The 19,395-nt window shown below is 45.3% G+C and overlaps 1 protein-coding gene across 1 annotated transcript in view; it reads left to right on the top strand.

The window, feature by feature from the left end:
- LOC120018937 (ethanolamine-phosphate cytidylyltransferase-like) overlaps positions 1–19,395 on the top strand; it is a 38,651-nt gene that overhangs the window by 12,816 nt on the left and 6,440 nt on the right. The window contains exons 2-9 of the mRNA XM_038962153.1: positions 3,695–3,783; positions 3,930–3,978; positions 4,168–4,280; positions 4,629–4,783; positions 5,058–5,099; positions 6,235–6,373; positions 7,510–7,592; positions 10,948–11,025. Coding sequence (XP_038818081.1) covers positions 3,695–3,783; positions 3,930–3,978; positions 4,168–4,280; positions 4,629–4,783; positions 5,058–5,099; positions 6,235–6,373; positions 7,510–7,592; positions 10,948–11,025 — 748 coding nt within the window. The remainder of the gene's footprint in view (positions 1–3,694; positions 3,784–3,929; positions 3,979–4,167; positions 4,281–4,628; positions 4,784–5,057; positions 5,100–6,234; positions 6,374–7,509; positions 7,593–10,947; positions 11,026–19,395) is intronic.

The raw sequence follows: 19,395 nt of genomic DNA, 5'->3' as shown, positions 1-19,395 counted from the left end.
ACGGAGCAGGCTGTAGGGTTGTGTGGGGTGATGGGTCTGCTGTGTGGTAGGACAGAAGGAGGACGGAGCAGGCTGTAGGGTTGTGTGGGGTGATGGGTCTGCTGTGTGGTAGGACAGAAGGAGGACGGAGCAGGCTGTAGGGTTGTGTGGGGTGATGGGTCTGCTGTGTGGTAGGACAGGAGGAGGACAGAGCAGGCTGTAGGGTTGTGTGGGGTGATGGGTCTGCTGTGTGGTAGGACAGAAGGAGGACAGAGCAGGCTGTAGGGTTGTGTGGGGTGATGGGTCTGCTGTGTGGTAGGACAGAAGGAGGACAGAGCAGGCTGTAGGGTTGTGTGGGGTGATGGGTCTGCTGTGTGGTAGGACAGAAGGAGGACGGAGCAGGCTGTAGGGTTGTGTGGGGTGATGGGTCTGCTGTGTGGTAGGACAGAAGGAGGACAGAGCAGGCTGTAGTGTTGTGTGGGGTGATGGGTCTGCTGTGTGGTAGGACAGAAGGAGGACGGAGCAGGCTGTAGGGTTGTGTGGGGTGATGGGTCTGCTGTGTGGTAGGACAGAAGGAGGACAGAGCAGGCTGTAGGGTTGTGTGGGGTGATGGGTCTGCTGTGTGGTAGGACAGAAGGAGGACAGAGCAGGCTGTAGGGTTGTGTGGGGTGATGGGTCTGCTGTGTGGTAGGACAGAAGGAGGACGGAGCAGGCTGTAGGGTTGTGTGGGGTGATGGGTCTGCTGTGTGGTAGGACAGAAGGAGGACGGAGCAGGCTGTAGGGTTGTGTGGGGTGATGGGTCTGCTGTGTGGTAGGACAGAAGGAGGACGGAGCAGGCTGTAGGGTTGTGTGGGGTGATGGGTCTGCTGTGTGGTAGGACAGAAGGAGGACAGAGCAGGCTGTAGGGTTGTGTGGGGTGATGGGTCTGCTGTGTGGTAGGACAGAAGGAGGACGGAGCAGGCTGTAGGGTTGTGTGGGGTGATGGGTCTGCTGTGTGGTAGGACAGAAGGAGGACGGAGCAGGCTGTAGGGTTGTGTGGGGTGATGGGTCTGCTGTGTGGTAGAGAAGGAGGACAGAGCAGGCTGTAGGGTTGTGTGGGGTGATGGGTCTGCTGTGTGGTAGGACAGAAGGAGGACAGAGCAGGCTGTAGGGTTGTGTGGGGTGATGGGTCTGCTGTGTGGTAGGACAGAAGGAGGACAGAGCAGGCTGTAGGGTTGTGTGGGGTGATGGGTCTGCTGTGTGGTAGGACAGAAGGAGGACAGAGCAGGCTGTAGGGTTGTGTGGGGTGATGGGTCTGCTGTGTGGTAGGACAGAAGGAGGACAGAGCAGGCTGTAGGGTTGTGTGGGGTGATGGGTCTGCTGTGTGGTAGGACAGAAGGAGGACAGAGCAGGCTGTAGGGTTGTGTGGGGTGATGGGTCTGCTGTGTGGTAGGACAGAAGGAGGACGGAGCAGGCTGTAGGGTTGTGTGGGGTGATGGGTCTGCTGTGTGGTAGAGAAGGAGGACAGAGCAGGCTGTAGGGTTGTGTGGGGTGATGGGTCTGCTGTGTGGTAGGACAGAAGGAGGACAGAGCAGGCTGTAGGGTTGTGTGGGGTGATGGGTCTGCTGTGTGGTAGGACAGAAGGAGGACGGAGCAGGCTGTAGGGTTGTGTGGGGTGATGGGTCTGCTGTGTGGTAGGACAGAAGGAGGACGGAGCAGGCTGTAGGGTTGTGTGGGGTGATGGGTCTGCTGTGTGGTAGAGAAGGAGGACAGAGCAGGCTGTAGGGTTGTGTGGGGTGATGGGTCTGCTGTGTGGTAGGACAGAAGGAGGACAGAGCAGGCTGTAGGGTTGTGTGGGGTGATGGGTCTGCTGTGTGGTAGGACAGAAGGAGGACAGAGCAGGCTGTAGGGTTGTGTGGGGTGATGGGTCTGCTGTGTGGTAGGACAGAAGGAGGACAGAGCAGGCTGTAGGGTTGTGTGGGGTGATGGGTCTGCTGTGTGGTAGGACAGAAGGAGGACGGAGCAGGCTGTAGGGTTGTGTGGGGTGATGGGTCTGCTGTGTGGTAGAGAAGGAGGACAGAGCAGGCTGTAGGGTTGTGTGGGGTGATGGGTCTGCTGTGTGGTAGGACAGAAGGAGGACAGAGCAGGCTGTAGGGTTGTGTGGGGTGATGGGTCTGCTGTGTGGTAGGACAGAAGGAGGACAGAGCAGGCTGTAGGGTTGTGTGGGGTGATGGGTCTGCTGTGTGGTAGGACAGAAGGAGGACAGAGCAGGCTGTAGGGTTGTGTGGGGTGATGGGTCTGCTGTGTGGTAGGACAGAAGGAGGACAGAGCAGGCTGTAGGGTTGTGTGGGGTGATGGGTCTGCTGTGTGGTAGGACAGAAGGAGGACGGAGCAGGCTGTAGGGTTGTGTGGGGTGATGGGTCTGCTGTGTGGTAGGACAGAAGGAGGACGGAGCAGGCTGTAGGGTTGTGTGGGGTGATGGGTCTGCTGTGTGGTAGGACAGAAGGAGGACAGAGCAGGCTGTAGGGTTGTGTGGGGTGATGGGTCTGCTGTGTGGTAGGACAGAAGGAGGACGGAGCAGGCTGTAGGGTTGTGTGGGGTGATGGGTCTGCTGTGTGGTAGGACAGAAGGAGGACAGAGCAGGCTGTAGGGTTGTGTGGGGTGATGGGTCTGCTGTGTGGTAGGACAGAAGGAGGACGGAGCAGGCTGTAGGGTTGTGTGGGGTGATGGGTCTGCTGTGTGGTAGGACAGAAGGAGGACGGAGCAGGCTGTAGGGTTGTGTGGGGTGATGGGTCTGCTGTGTGGTAGGACAGAAGGAGGACAGAGCAGGCTGTAGGGTTGTGTGGGGTGATGGGTCTGCTGTGTGGTAGGACAGGAGGACAGAGCAGGCTGTAGGGTTGTGTGGGGTGATGGGTCTGCTGTGTGGTAGGACAGAAGGAGGACGGAGCAGGCTGTAGGGTTGTGTGGGGTGATGGGTCTGCTGTGTGGTAGGACAGAAGGAGGACAGAGCAGGCTGTAGGGTTGTGTGGGGTGATGGGTCTGCTTTGTGGTAGGACAGAAGGAGGACGGAGCAGGCTGTAGGGTTGTGTGGGGTGATGGGTCTGCTGTGTGGTAGGACAGAAGGAGGACGGAGCAGGCTGTAGGGTTGTGTGGGGTGATGGGTCTGCTGTGTGGTAGGACAGAAGGAGGACAGAGCAGGCTGTAGGGTTGTGTGGGGTGATGGGTCTGCTGTGTGGTAGGACAGGAGGACAGAGCAGGCTGTAGGGTTGTGTGGGGTGATGGGTCTGCTGTGTGGTAGGACAGAAGGAGGACGGAGCAGGCTGTAGGGTTGTGTGGGGTGATGGGTCTGCTGTGTGGTAGGACAGAAGGAGGACAGAGCAGGCTGTAGGGTTGTGTGGGGTGATGGGTCTGCTGTGTGGTAGGACAGAAGGAGGACGGAGCAGGCTGTAGGGTTGTGTGGGGTGATGGGTCTGCTGTGTGGTAGGACAGAAGGAGGACGGAGCAGGCTGTAGGGTTGTGTGGGGTGATGGGTCTGCTGTGTGGAAGGAGAGAGGTTCCTCCATATCTATTCCATTAGAGGTGTCTGCAGGCATCTATCTATCTATCTCTGGATACAGATATCAAGTATAGAGCAGCTACTCATTAAAACACTATCCCCTCCATTAGACCAGCTCAGTTATATGCACACTGTCTGTCCCACGTTAATGACATCATGCTCTCTCTCCCTGTCCTGTAGTTATGACATGGTGCACTACGGCCACTCCAACCAGCTGAGACAGGCTAAGGCCATGGGAGATTACCTCATCGTTGGAGTACATACAGATGGTGAACACACACACACACGGACACACACACACACTCACGTATTAATCATAAGTATCTCATTCTCTGTTTCTTCACTTGTCTCTCTGTTCCCCTCTCGACAACACTACAGTAATATACAGTAATTTCCCTTCTCTCTCTCCCTCCAGAAGAGATCTCGAAGCACAAGGGTCCTCCTGTCTTCACCCAGGCAGAGAGGTAAGAAAATCACTCCATTTCATTTTCATGTAAATGGACAATAAAGTTTTGGTATGGTATGTAAATGGACAATAAAGTTGTGGTATGGTATGTAAATGGACAATAAAGTTGTGGTATGGTATGTAAATGGACAATAAAGTTGTGGTATGGTATGTAAATGGACAATAAAGTTGTGGTATGTTGTTGTAGGTATAAGATGGTGCGGGCTATCAAGTGGGTGGATGAGATCGTAGAGGGTGCTCCCTATGTCACCACCCTGGACACACTGGACAAATACAACAGTGACTTCTGCATCCACGGAGGTAAGGGGGGCGGGAGGTAAGGGGGGCGGGAGGTAAGGGGGGCGGGAGGTAAGGGGAGCGGGAGGTAGGGGGGGCGGGAGGTAAGGGGAGCGGGAGGTAAGGGGAGCGGGAGGTAAGGGGAGCGGGAGGTAAGGGGAGCGGGAGGTAAGGAGGCCTGACTGAGACCGATTTGTAACTTTTTTAAAGGAGAACAGGGACTCGTCCTCCTTCCATATCTCTGTGTTTATTTAGACAGTTGAGAATGTACATTCCAGGCTACAGTGGTACAGTGGCAGAACAGTGTCAGAGGTGGGATTCCATCATGTTGGGATGATGTCAGAAAACTAACCACCAGTTGTCCTACCTTAGATGACATCACTCTGACGGTGGACGGTAAGGACACGTATGCGGAGGTGAAGAGAGAGGGCCGGTACCGGGAGTGTAGACGCACCCAGGGGGTCTCCACCACAGACCTGGTGGGCCGCATGCTGCTCATGACTAAAACCCACCACAGTAATAACATTGTGAGTACCACACACACACACACACAGAGTGCACACTGACCCTAGTCACCGTAGTGTGTGTGCTTACAGCAGGGGAGGCTGCTGAGGGGAGGACAGTTCATAATAAAGGTTGGAACGGAGCAGAATGCTATTAAACACATTCCATTGATTCTGCTCCAGCCCGTCCTCCCCAATTAAGGTGCCACCAACCTCCTGTGGCTTACACTGTTGTAATCGCAGAAATCACACAGGACTGACCTCAAGAAAAACTCTCTCTTCCTCTGTCGGTTTACAGGACAACTCAGACTACCAGCAGCACACGGACAACTTTGGGAAGGTAAATATTATACTATTATAATATTATACTATTCAAATATATTCTGAAGAGGAAGTGGAGATGACAAAACTCTTTGTTGTGGATTATTCTGAACACAAGGGGGCGCAATTCCACTGCTCAGTACAACCATGGTGTGCTGTACATCTCAGTGAAAATAGTACCATAGTGTATTCAGATGGAATGTTCAGAAAGTCCGATTTTTATTTTGTATTTTTTTAACAAAACGTCTCTTTGGAACACCCACGTGAGCCTGCTTTCTGAGGAGTTACTTCCTCAGGCTTTCCAACTACTATGAGATGGCTGGGTTTCTGAGGAGTTACTTCCCCAGGCTTTCCAACTACTATGAGATGGCTGGGTTTCTGAGGAGTTACTTCCTCAGGCTTTCCAACTACTATGAGATGGCTGGGTTTCTGAGGAGTTACTTCCTCAGGGTTCCAACTACTATGAGATGGCTGGGTTTCTGAGGAGTTACTTCCTCAGGGTTCCAACTACTATGAGATGGCTGGGTTTCTGAGGAGTTACTACCTCAGGGTTCCAACTACTATGAGATGGCTGGGTTTCTGAGGAGTTACTTCCTCAGGCTTTCCAACTACTATGAGATGGCTGGGTTTCTGAGGAGTTACTACCTCAGGCTTTCCAACTACTATGAGATGGCTGGGTTTCTGAGGAGTTACTTCCTCAGGCTTTCCAACTACTATGAGATGGCTGGGTTTCTGAGGATTTACTTCCTCAGGCTTTCCAACTACTATGAGATGGCTGGGTTTCTGAGGAGTTACTTCCTCAGGTTTCCAACTACTATGAGATGGCTGGGTTTCTGAGGAGTTACTTCCTCAGGCTTTCCAACTACTATGAGATGGCTGGGTTTCTGAGGAGTTACTACCTCAGGCTTTCCAACTACTATGAGATGGCTGGGTTTCTGAGGAGTTACTACCTCAGGCTTTCCAACTACTATGAGATGGCTGGGTTTCTGAGGTTAGGGTTTAGAACTGGCCCTTCCCCTCTCTCTCCTCCCCTCCATGTTCTCCCCAGGGTCCTAAGGGCCACAGTCTATGGACAGGAGTTGGGATAGGTTTATATTAGGTTTGTGTTAGGTTAGGTTAGGGGTTATGACTATAATAGTGTCTTGTCTCCCCAGGGTCCTAAGGGCCACAGTCCATGGACAGGAGTGTCCCAGTTCCTCCAGACTTCCCAGAAGATCATCCAGTTTGCCTCAGGACAGGAGGCCCAACCTGGGGACACCATCATCTACGTAGCCGGGGCCTTCGACCTCTTCCGTATCCTTATGTACCGCTGTGTCTGTGAGAGAGACCGAGACAAAGGGTGGTTGTGTGTCTGTGAGAGACCGAGACAAATGGTAGTTGTGTGTCTGTGAGAGACAGAGACAAAGGGTGGTTGTGTGTCTGTGAGAGACAGAGACAAAGGGTGGTTGTGTGTCTGTGAGAGAGACCGAGGCAAAGGGTGGTTGTGTGTCTGTGAGAGAGACTGAGACAAAGGGTGGTTGTGTGTCTGTGAGAGAGACAGAGGCAAAGGGTGGTTGTGTGTCTGTGAGAGAGACCGAGGCAAAGGGTGGTTGTGTGTCTGTGAGAGACAGAGACAAAGGGTGGTTGTGTGTCTGTGAGAGAGACCGAGGCAAAGGGTGGTTGTGTGTCTGTGAGAGAGACCGAGGCAAAGGGTGGTTGTGTGTCTGTGAGAGACCGAGACAAATGGTAGTTGTGTGTCTGTGAGAGACAGAGACAAAGGGTGGTTGTGTGTCTGTGAGAGACAGAGACAAAGGGTGGTTGTGTGTCTGTGAGAGACAGAGACAAAGGGTGGTTGTGTGTCTGTGAGAGAGACCGAGGCAAAGGGTGGTTGTGTGTCTGTGAGAGAGACCGAGGCAAAGGGTGGTTGTGTGTCTGTGAGAGACCGAGACAAATGGTAGTTGTGTGTCTGTGAGAGACAGAGACAAAGGGTGGTTGTGTGTCTGTGAGAGACAGAGACAAAGGGTGGTTGTGTGTCTGTGAGAGACAGAGACAAAGGGTGGTTGTGTGTCTGTGAGAGAGACCGAGGCAAAGGGTGGTTGTGTGTCTGAGAGAGACCGAGGCAAAGGGTGGTTGTGTGTCTGTGAGAGACAGAGACAAAGGGTGGTTGTGTGTCTGTGAGAGACAGAGACAAAGGGTGGTTGTGTGTCTGTGAGAGACAGAGACAAAGGGTGGTTGTGTGTCTGTGAGAGACAGAGACAAAGGGTGGTTGTGTGTCTGTGAGAGAGACCGAGGCAAAGGGTGGTTGTGTGTCTGTGAGAGACAGAGACAAAGGGTGGTTGTGTGTCTGTGAGAGAGACCGAGGCAAAGGGTGGTTGTGTGTCTGTGAGAGACAGAGACAGGGTGGTTGTCTCTCTCTGTGTGTGATTACCTTAACCACTCCTCCCCATCAGACATTGGTCATGTTGACTTCCTGGAGACGGTCTACAAACAGGCTGAGAGGCCTTACGTCATCGTGGGACTGCACTTTGACCAGGTATGTACACACACTTAAACAAACACATGTTCAGAAAACGCTGACCCCATCAGATTCAGGCAACATTTGCACTGAGCTAAAGGCTAGAGCTGCCTCTTTCAAGGTGCAGGACTCTAACCCAGAAGCTTACAAGAAGTCCTGCTATGCCCTCCGACGAACCATCAAACAGGCTAAGATTGAATTGTACTACACCGGCAGGGCTTGCAAACTATTACAGACTACAAAGGGAAGCTCAGCCGCGAGCTGCCCAGTGACACAAGCCTACCAGACGAGCTAAATCACTTCTATGCTCGCGTCGAGGCAAGCAACACTGAGGCATGCATGAGAGCATCAGCTGTTCCGGACGACTGTGTGATCACGCTCTCCGTAGCCGACATGAGTAAGACCTTTAAACAGATCAACATACACAAGGCTGCGGGGCCAGACTGATTACCAGGACGTGTGCTCCGGGCATGTGCTGACTAACTGGCAGGTGTCTTCACTGACATTTTCAACATGTCCCTGATTGAGTCTGTAATACCAACATGTTTCAAGCAGACCACCATAGCCCCTGTGCCTAAGAACAGTAAGGCAACCTGCCTAAATGACTACAGACCCGTAGCACTCACGTCCGTAGCCATGAAGGCTGGTAATGGCTCACATCAACACCATTATTCCAGAACCCTAGACCCACTCCAATTTGCATACCGCCCAAACAGATCCACATATGATGCAATATCTATTGCACTCCACACTGCCCTTTCCCACTTGGACAAAAGGAACACCTTTGTGAGAATGCTGTTTATTGACTACAGCTCAGCGTTCAACACCATAGTGCCCACGAAGCTCATCACTAAGCTAAGGACCCTGGGACTAAACACCTCCCTCTGCAACTGGATCCTGGACTTCCTGACGGGCAGCCCCCATGTGGTGAGGGTAGGTAGCAACACATCTGCCATGCTGATCCTCAACACTGGAGCCCCTCAGGGGTGTTTGCATAGTCCCCTCCTGTACTCCCTGTTCACCCACGACTGCGTGGCCAGGTACGACTCCAACACCATCAAGTTTGCAGACGACACAACAGTGGTAGGCCTGATCACCGACAACGACGAGACGGCCTATAGGAAGGAGGTCAGATACCTGGCAGTGTGGTGCCAGAATAACAACCTCTCCCTCAATGTGATCAAGACAAAGGAGATGATTGTGGACTACAGGAAAAGGAGGACCGAGCACGCCCCCATTCTCATCGGTGGAGCTGTAGTGGAGCGAGTTGAGAGCTTCAAGTTCCTTGGTGTCCACAACACCAACAAACTAGAATGGTCCAAACACACTAAGACAGTTGTGAAGAGGGCACAACAAAGCCTATTCCCCCTCAGGAAACTAAAAAGATTTGTCATGGGTCCTCAGATCCTCAAACGGTTCTACAGCTGCAACATCGAGAGCATCCTGACTCGTTGCATCACTGCCTGGTACGGCAACTGCTTGGCCTCCGACCGCAAGGCACTACAGAGGGTAGTGCGTACGGCCCAGTACATCACTGGCTGCCTGCCATCCAGGACCTCTACACCAGGCGGTGTCAGAGTAAGGCCCTAAAAGTTGTCAAAGACCCCAGCCACCCCAGTCATAGACTGTTCTCTCTACTACGGCATGTCAAGTCTAGGACCAAAAGGCAGTTTTTACCCCCAAGCAATAAGACTCCTGAACAGGTAATCAAATGGCCACCCGGACTATCTGCATTGTGCCCCCCCCGTCCCCCCAACCCCTCTTTTAGACTGCTGCTACCCTGTTTATCATATATGCATAGTCACTTTAACTATACATTCATGTACATATTACCTCAATTAGCCCGACTAACCAGTGCCTGTATATAGCCTCGCTACTGTATATAGCCTCGCTACTGTATATAGCCTCGCTACTGTATATGGCCTCGCTACTGTATATGGCCTCGCTACTGTATGTAGCATCGCTACTGTATATGGCCTCGCTACTGTATGTGGCCGCGCTACTGTATGTGGCCTCGCTACTGTATGTAGCCTCGCTACTGTATGTGGCCTCGCTACTGTATGTGGCCTCGCTACTGTATGTAGCATCGCTACTGTATATGGCCTCGCTACTGTATGTGGCCTCGCTACTGTATGTGGCCTCGCTACTGTATGTGGCCTCGCTACTGTATGTGGCCTCGCTACTGTATGTGGCCTCGCTACTGTATGTGGCCTCGCTACTGTATGTGGCCTCGCTACTGTTATTATTCACTGTCTTTTTACTGTTGTTTTTTATTTCCTTACCTATCTATTGTTCACCTAATACCAGTTGCACTGTTGGTTAGGGGCCTGTAAGTAAATATTTCACTGTAAGGTCTACACAAATCATATCAAATGTATTTATAAAGCCCTTCTTACATCAGCTGATATATCAAAGTGCTGTACAGAAACCCAGCCTAAAACCCCAAACAGCAAGCAATGCAGGTGTAGAAGCACGGTGGCTAGGAAAAACTCCTGTTCACCTGTTGTATTCGGCGCACGTTGATCTAAAATGCTGACTCCATCAGATTCTCTGAGAGAATGTGGTTTTATAACCCTGTAGACATGATGGGGGGGCAGACTGTTTCACTGGCCCTCTCTCTCACACACAGGCCCGTGGTACGCACAGACACACACACACTGTTACAGAGAAACATGTGGATCCAGTTGACTACATTATATGAAGGACTGACATGTCTAAAAGCTACAGAGGGCCTCGCTGCTCGTGTTCCCCAAATCTGTTTCACATTCCAATGAAACACGCTGCCATTGGTCGAGAGCCAGTATAAATACTCTGTCATTGGTCCTCGACTGTGTGGGTCGTCCTATTCCTTTTAGATGCTGTTCCAAGGTCAGTTGTGATGGAATGCTGAAGGATCAATCCTAGCAGGAGGAGACTTTGCTCAACTCGATCTTCATGGGGGGAAAAAAAGTCAGCGGGTTGGTACCAAAAACAGATTTAAAAAATACATTTAAAAAGGGCCAAATGTTAACCTTCACCGTTAGTGGGGATGACAAAACTGACCTAAGATCAGTGTCTAGAGGCAACATTAAACTACTTCTCTTTGTAACCTCCCATAGACTTAGATAGACAACAGTAGTGGCCAAAAGCATGGGCATTGAGGACTTTCACCATTTCGAAGTAGTCGACTGGGCTCACATTGTTTGTTTACCAACTCATATAAGTAGTAGAAGAAGACAATTGGAAATGGAGATGGCCTCGATGCCGCTGCTCGTGCTTTCAGACACCAAAATGGGACGAATACCCCTGTTTCACATTGCAATAAAGCCTCATGCCATTGGTCGAAAGCTAGTAAATATCCTGACATTTGTTGTTGTGTTTTTCTGTCAACCAGGAAGTGAATCGCTACAAAGGGAAGAACTACCCAATCATGAACATCCACGAGAGAACCCTGAGTGTCCTGGCCTGCAGGGTGAGAACATACACACACTAAACATACACACACACACTAAACATACACACACACACTAAACACACACACACACACACTAAACACACACACACACACACACACACACACTAAACACACACACACACACACACACACTAAACACACACACACACTAAACACACACACACACACACACACACACTAAACACACACACACACACACTAAACACACACACACACACACACACTAAACACACACACACTAAACATACACCAACACTAAACATACACCAACACACTAAACATACACCAACACACTAAACATACACCAACACACTAAACACACACCAACACTTTAAACACACACCAACACTTTAAACACACACCAACACATTAAACATACACCAACACATTAAACATACACCAACACACTAAACATACACCAACACACTAAACATACACCAACACATTAAACATACACCAACACACTAAACATACACCAACACACTAAACATACACCAACACACTAAACACACACTAAACACACACCAACACACTAAACATACACCAACACACTAAACATACACCAACACACTAAACATACAGCAACACATTAAACATACAGCAACATACACCAACACACTAAACATACACCAACACACTAAACATACACCAACACACTAAACATACACCAACACATTAAACATACACCAACACACTAAACACACACTAAACATACACCAACACACTAAACATACACCAACACACTAAACATACACCAACACATTAAACATACAGCAACATACACCAACACACTAAACATACACCAACACACTAAACATACACCAACACACACACCAACACACACACAGACACACACTAAACATACACCAACACATTAAACATACACACACTAAACATACACCAACACACTAAACATACACCAACACACTAAACATACACCAACACACTAAACATACACCAACACACTAAACATACACCAACACACTAAACATACACCAACACACTAAACACACACCAACACTTTAAACACACACCAACACTTTAAACACACACCAACACTTTAAACATACACCAACACATTAAACATACACCAACACATTAAACATACACCAACACATTAAACATACACCAACACATTAAACATACACCAACACATTAAACATACACCAACACACTAAACATACACCAACACACTAAACATACACCAACACACTAAACATACACCAACACATTAAACATACACCAACACATTAAACATACACCAACACACTAAACATACACCAACACACTAAACATACACCAACACATTAAACATACACCAACACACTAAACACACACTAAACATACACCAACACACTAAACATACACCAACACACTAAACATACACCAACACATTAAACATACAGCAACATACACCAACACACTAAACATACACCAACACACTAAACATACACCAACACACACACCAACACACACACAGACACACACTAAACATACACCAACACATTAAACATACACACACTAAACATACACCAACACACTAAACATACACCAACACACTAAACATACACCAACACACTAAACATACACCAACACACTAAACATACACCAACACACTAAACATACACCAACACACTAAACATACACCAACACTTTAAACACACACCAACACTTTAAACACACACCAACACTTTAAACATACACCAACACATTAAACATACACCAACACATTAAACATACACCAACACATTAAACATACACCAACACATTAAACATACACCAACACATTAAACATACACCAACACATTAAACATACACCAACACACTAAACATACACCAACACACTAAACATACACCAACACACTAAACATACACCAACACATTAAACATACACCAACACATTAAACATACACCAACACACTAAACATACACCAACACACTAAACATACACCAACACATTAAACATACACCAACACACTAAACACACACTAAACATACACCAACACACTAAACATACACCAACACACTAAACATACACCAACACATTAAACATACAGCAACATACACCAACACACTAAACATACACCAACACACTAAACATACACCAACACACACACCAACACACACACAGACACACACTAAACATACACCAACACATTAAACATACACACACTAAACATACACCAACACACTAAACATACACCAACACACTAAACATACACCAACACACTAAACATACACCAACACACTAAACATACACCAACACACTAAACATACACCAACACACTAAACATACACCAACACACTAAACACACACCAACACTTTAAACACACACCAACACTTTAAACACACACCAACACATTAAACATACACCAACACATTAAACATACACCAACACATTAAACATACACCAACACACTAAACATACACCAACACACTAAACATACACCAACACACTAAACATACACCAACACACTAAACATACACCAACACACTAAACATACACCAACACACTAAACATACACCAACACACTAAACATACACCAACACACTAAACATACACCAACACACTAAACATACACCAACACACTAAACATACACCAACACACTAAACATACACCAACACACTAAACATACACCAACACTTTAAACATACACCAACACTTTAAACACACACCAACACTTTAAACACACACCAACACTTTAAACACACACCAACACATTAAACACACACCAACACATTAAACACACACCAACACATTAAACATACACCAACACACTAAACATACACCAACACACTAAACATACACCAACACACTAAACATACACCAACACACTAAACATACACCAACACATTAAACATACACCAACACATTAAACATACACCAACACACTAAACATACACCAACACATTAAACATACACCAACACATTAAACATACACCAACACACTAAACATACACCAACACACTAAACATACACCAACACACTAAACATACACCAACACATTAAACATACACCAACACATTAAACATACACCAACACATTAAACATACACCAACACATTAAACACACACCAACACATTAAACACACACCAACACTTTAAACACACACCAACACTTTAAACACACACCAACACTTTAAACACACACCAACACTTTAAACACACACCAACACACTAAACACACACCAACACACTAAACATACACCAACACACTAAACATACACCAACACACTAAACATACACCAACACACTAAACATACACCAACACACTAAACATACACCAACATACACCAACACACTAAACATACACCAACACACTAAACATACACCAACACACTAAACATACACCAACACACTAAACATACACCAACACACTAAACATACACCAACACACTAAACATACACCAACACACATACACCAACACACATACACCAACACACATACACCAACACACATACACCAACACACTAAACATACACCAATACACTAAACATACACCAATACACTAAACATACACCAACACACTAAACATACACCAACACACTAAACATACACCAACACACATACACCAACACACATACACCAACACACATACACCAACACACATACACCAACACACTAAACATACACCAACACACTAAACATACACCAACATACACTAAACATACACCAACATACACTAAACATACACCAACATACACTAAACATACAGCCATACACTAAACATACAGCAACACATTAAACATACAGCAACACACTAAACATACACCAACACACACAAACATACACCAACACACTAAACATACACCAACACACTAAACACACACCAACACTTTAAACACACACCAACACTTTAAACACACACCAACACTTTAAACATACACCAACACATTAAACATACACCAACACATTAAACATACACCAACACTTTAAACATACACCAACACATTAAACATACACCAACACATTAAACATACACCAACACATTAAACATACACCAACACATTAAACATACACCAACACACTAAACATACACCAACACACTAAACATACACCAACACACTAAACATACACCAACACATTAAACATACACCAACACATTAAACATACACCAACACATTAAACATACACCAACACACTAAACATACACCAACACACTAAACATACACCAACACACTAAACATACACCAACACACTAAACATACACCAACACACTAAACATACACCAACACATTAAACATACACCAACACATTAAACATACACCAACACACATACACCAACACTTTAAACACACACCAACACTTTAAACACACACCAACACTTTAAACACACACCAACACTTTAAACACACACCAACACTTTAAACACACACCAACACTTTAAACATACACCAACACTTTAAACATACACCAACACATTAAACATACACCAACACATTAAACATACACCAACACACTAAACATACACCAACACACTAAACATACACCAACACACTAAACATACACCAACACACTAAACATACACCAACACATTAAACATACACCAACACATTAAACATACACCAACACATTAAACATACACCAACACATTAAACATACACCAACACATTAAACATACACCAACACATTAAACATACACCAACACATTAAACATACACCAACACATTAAACATACACCAACACACTAAACATACACCAACACACTAAACATACACCAACACACATACACCAACACACATACACCAACACACATACACCAACACACATACACCAACACACATACACCAACACACTAAACATACACCAACACACTAAACATACACCAACACACTAAACATACACCAACACACTAAACATACACCAACACACATACACCAACACACATACACCAACACACATACACCAACACACATACACCAACACACATACACCAACACACATACACCAACACACATACACCAACACACTAAACATACACCAACACACTAAACATACACCAACACACTAAACATACACCAACATACACTAAACATACACCAACATACACTAAACATACACCAACATACACTAAACATACAGCCATACACTAAACATACACCAACACACTAAACATACACCAACACACTAAACATACACCAACACACTAAACATACACCAACACACTAAACATACACCAACACTTTAAACATACACCAACACTTTAAACATACACCAACACTTTAAACATACACCAACACATTAAACATACACCAACACATTAAACATACACCAACACATTAAACATACACCAACACACTAAACATACACCAACACACTAAACATACACCAACACACTAAACATACACCAACACACTAAACATACACCAACACACTAAACATACACCAACACACTAAACATACACCAACACACTAAACATACACCAACACACATACACCAACACACATACACCAACACTTTAAACACACACCAACACTTTAAACATACACCAACACATTAAACATACACCAACACACTAAACATACACCAACACACTAAACATACACCAACACACTAAACATACACCAACACACTAAACATACACCAACACACTAAACATACACCAACACACTAAACATACACCAACACATTAAACATACACCAACACATTAAACATACACCAACACACTAAACATACACCAACACACTAAACATACACCAACACACTAAACATACACCAACACACATACACCAACACACTAAACATACACCAACACACTAAACATACACCAATACACTAAACATACACCAATACACTAAACATACACCAATACACTAAACATACACCAACACACTAAACATACACCAACACACTAAACATACACCAACACACATACACCAACACACATACACCAACACACTAAACATACACCAACACACATACACCAACACACTAAACATACACCAATACACTAAACATACACCAATACACTAAACATACACCAACACACTAAACATACACCAACACACTAAACATACACCAACACACTAAACATACACCAACACATTAAACATACACCAACACATTAAACATACACCAACACATTAAACATACACCAACACACTAAACATACACCAACACACATACACCAACACACATACACCAACACACATACACCAACACACATACACCAACACACTAAACATACACCAACACACTAAACATACACCAACACACTAAACATACACCAACACACTAAACATACACCAACACACTAAACATACACCAACACACTAAACATACACCAACACACTAAACATACACCAACACACTAAACATACACCAACACACATACACCAACACACATACACCAACACACATACACCAACACACTAAACATACACCAATACACTAAACATACACCAACACACTAAACATACACCAACACACTAAACATACACCAACACACTAAACATACACCAACACACTAAACATACACCAACACACTAAACATACACCAACATACACCAACATACACCAACATACACTAAACATACACCAACATACACTAAACATACAGCAACACATTAAACATACACCAACACACTAAACATACACCACCACACACAAACATACACCAACACACTAAACATACACCAACACACTAAACATACACCAACACACTAAACATACAGCAACACACTAAACATACAGCAACACACTAAACATACAGCAACATACAGCAACACACTAAACATACAGCAACACACTAAACATACAGCAACACACTAAACATACACCAACACACTAAACATACACCAACACACATACACCAACACACATACACCAACACACATACACCAACACACATACACCAACACACTAAACATACACCAACACACTAAACATACACCAACACACTAAACATACACCAACACACTAAACATACACCAACACACTAAACATACACCAACACACTAAACATACACCAACACACATACACCAACACACTAAACATACACCACACATACACCAACACACTAAACATACACCAACACACTAAACATACACCAATACACTAAACATACACCAATACACTAAACATACACCAACACACTAAACATACACCAACACACTAAACATACACCAACACACTAAACATACACCAACATACACTAAACATACACCAACATACACTAAACATACACCAACATACACTAAACATACACCAACATACACTAAACATACACCAACATACACTAAACATACAGCAACACATTAAACATACACCACCACACACAAACATACACCAACACACTAAACATACACCAACACACTAAACATACACCAACACACTAAACATACACCAACACACTAAACATACACCAACACACTAAACATACACCAACACACTAAACATACAGCAACACACTAAACATACAGCAACATACAGCAACACACTAAACATACAGCAACACACTAAACATACAGCAACACACTAAACATACACCAACACACTAAACATACAGCAACACATTAAACATACAGCAACACATTAAACATACAGCAACACATTAAACATACAGCAACACATTAAACATACAGCAACACATTAAACATACAGCAACACATTAAACATACAGCAACACACTAAACATACACCAACACACACTAAACACACACACCAACACACACAAACACACACACCAACACACACAGCAACACATTAAACATACACCAACACACATACACCAACACACATACACCAACACACATACACCAACACACATACACCAACACACATACACCAACACACATACACCAACACACACTAAACACACACTAAACACACACCAACACACACACACCGACACACACACAGACACACACTAAACATACACCAACACACTAAACATACACCAACATACACCAACATACACCAAACATACACCAACACACTCAACATACACCAAACATACACCAACACACTAAACATACAGCAACACACTAAACATACAGCAACACACTAAACATACAGCAACACACTAAACATACAGCAACACACACACCAACACAGACACACACTAAACATACACCAACACACACACACACACAGACACACACTAAACATACACCAACACACACACACACACTAAACATACACCAACACACTAAACATACACCAACACACTAAACATACACCAACACACTAAACACACACCAACACACTAAACACACACTAAACACACACTAACCACACACTAACCACACACTAAACCCACACTAACCACACACTAAACATACACCAACACACTAAACATACACCAACACACTAAACATACACCAACACACACTAAACATACACCAACACACACTAAACATA

The sequence above is a fragment of the Salvelinus namaycush genome, chromosome 2 (assembly GCF_016432855.1).
Source record: "Salvelinus namaycush isolate Seneca chromosome 2, SaNama_1.0, whole genome shotgun sequence".
NCBI classification, from domain to species: domain Eukaryota; kingdom Metazoa; phylum Chordata; class Actinopteri; order Salmoniformes; family Salmonidae; genus Salvelinus; species Salvelinus namaycush.
This window is presented reverse-complemented; position numbering and strand designations above follow the sequence as displayed.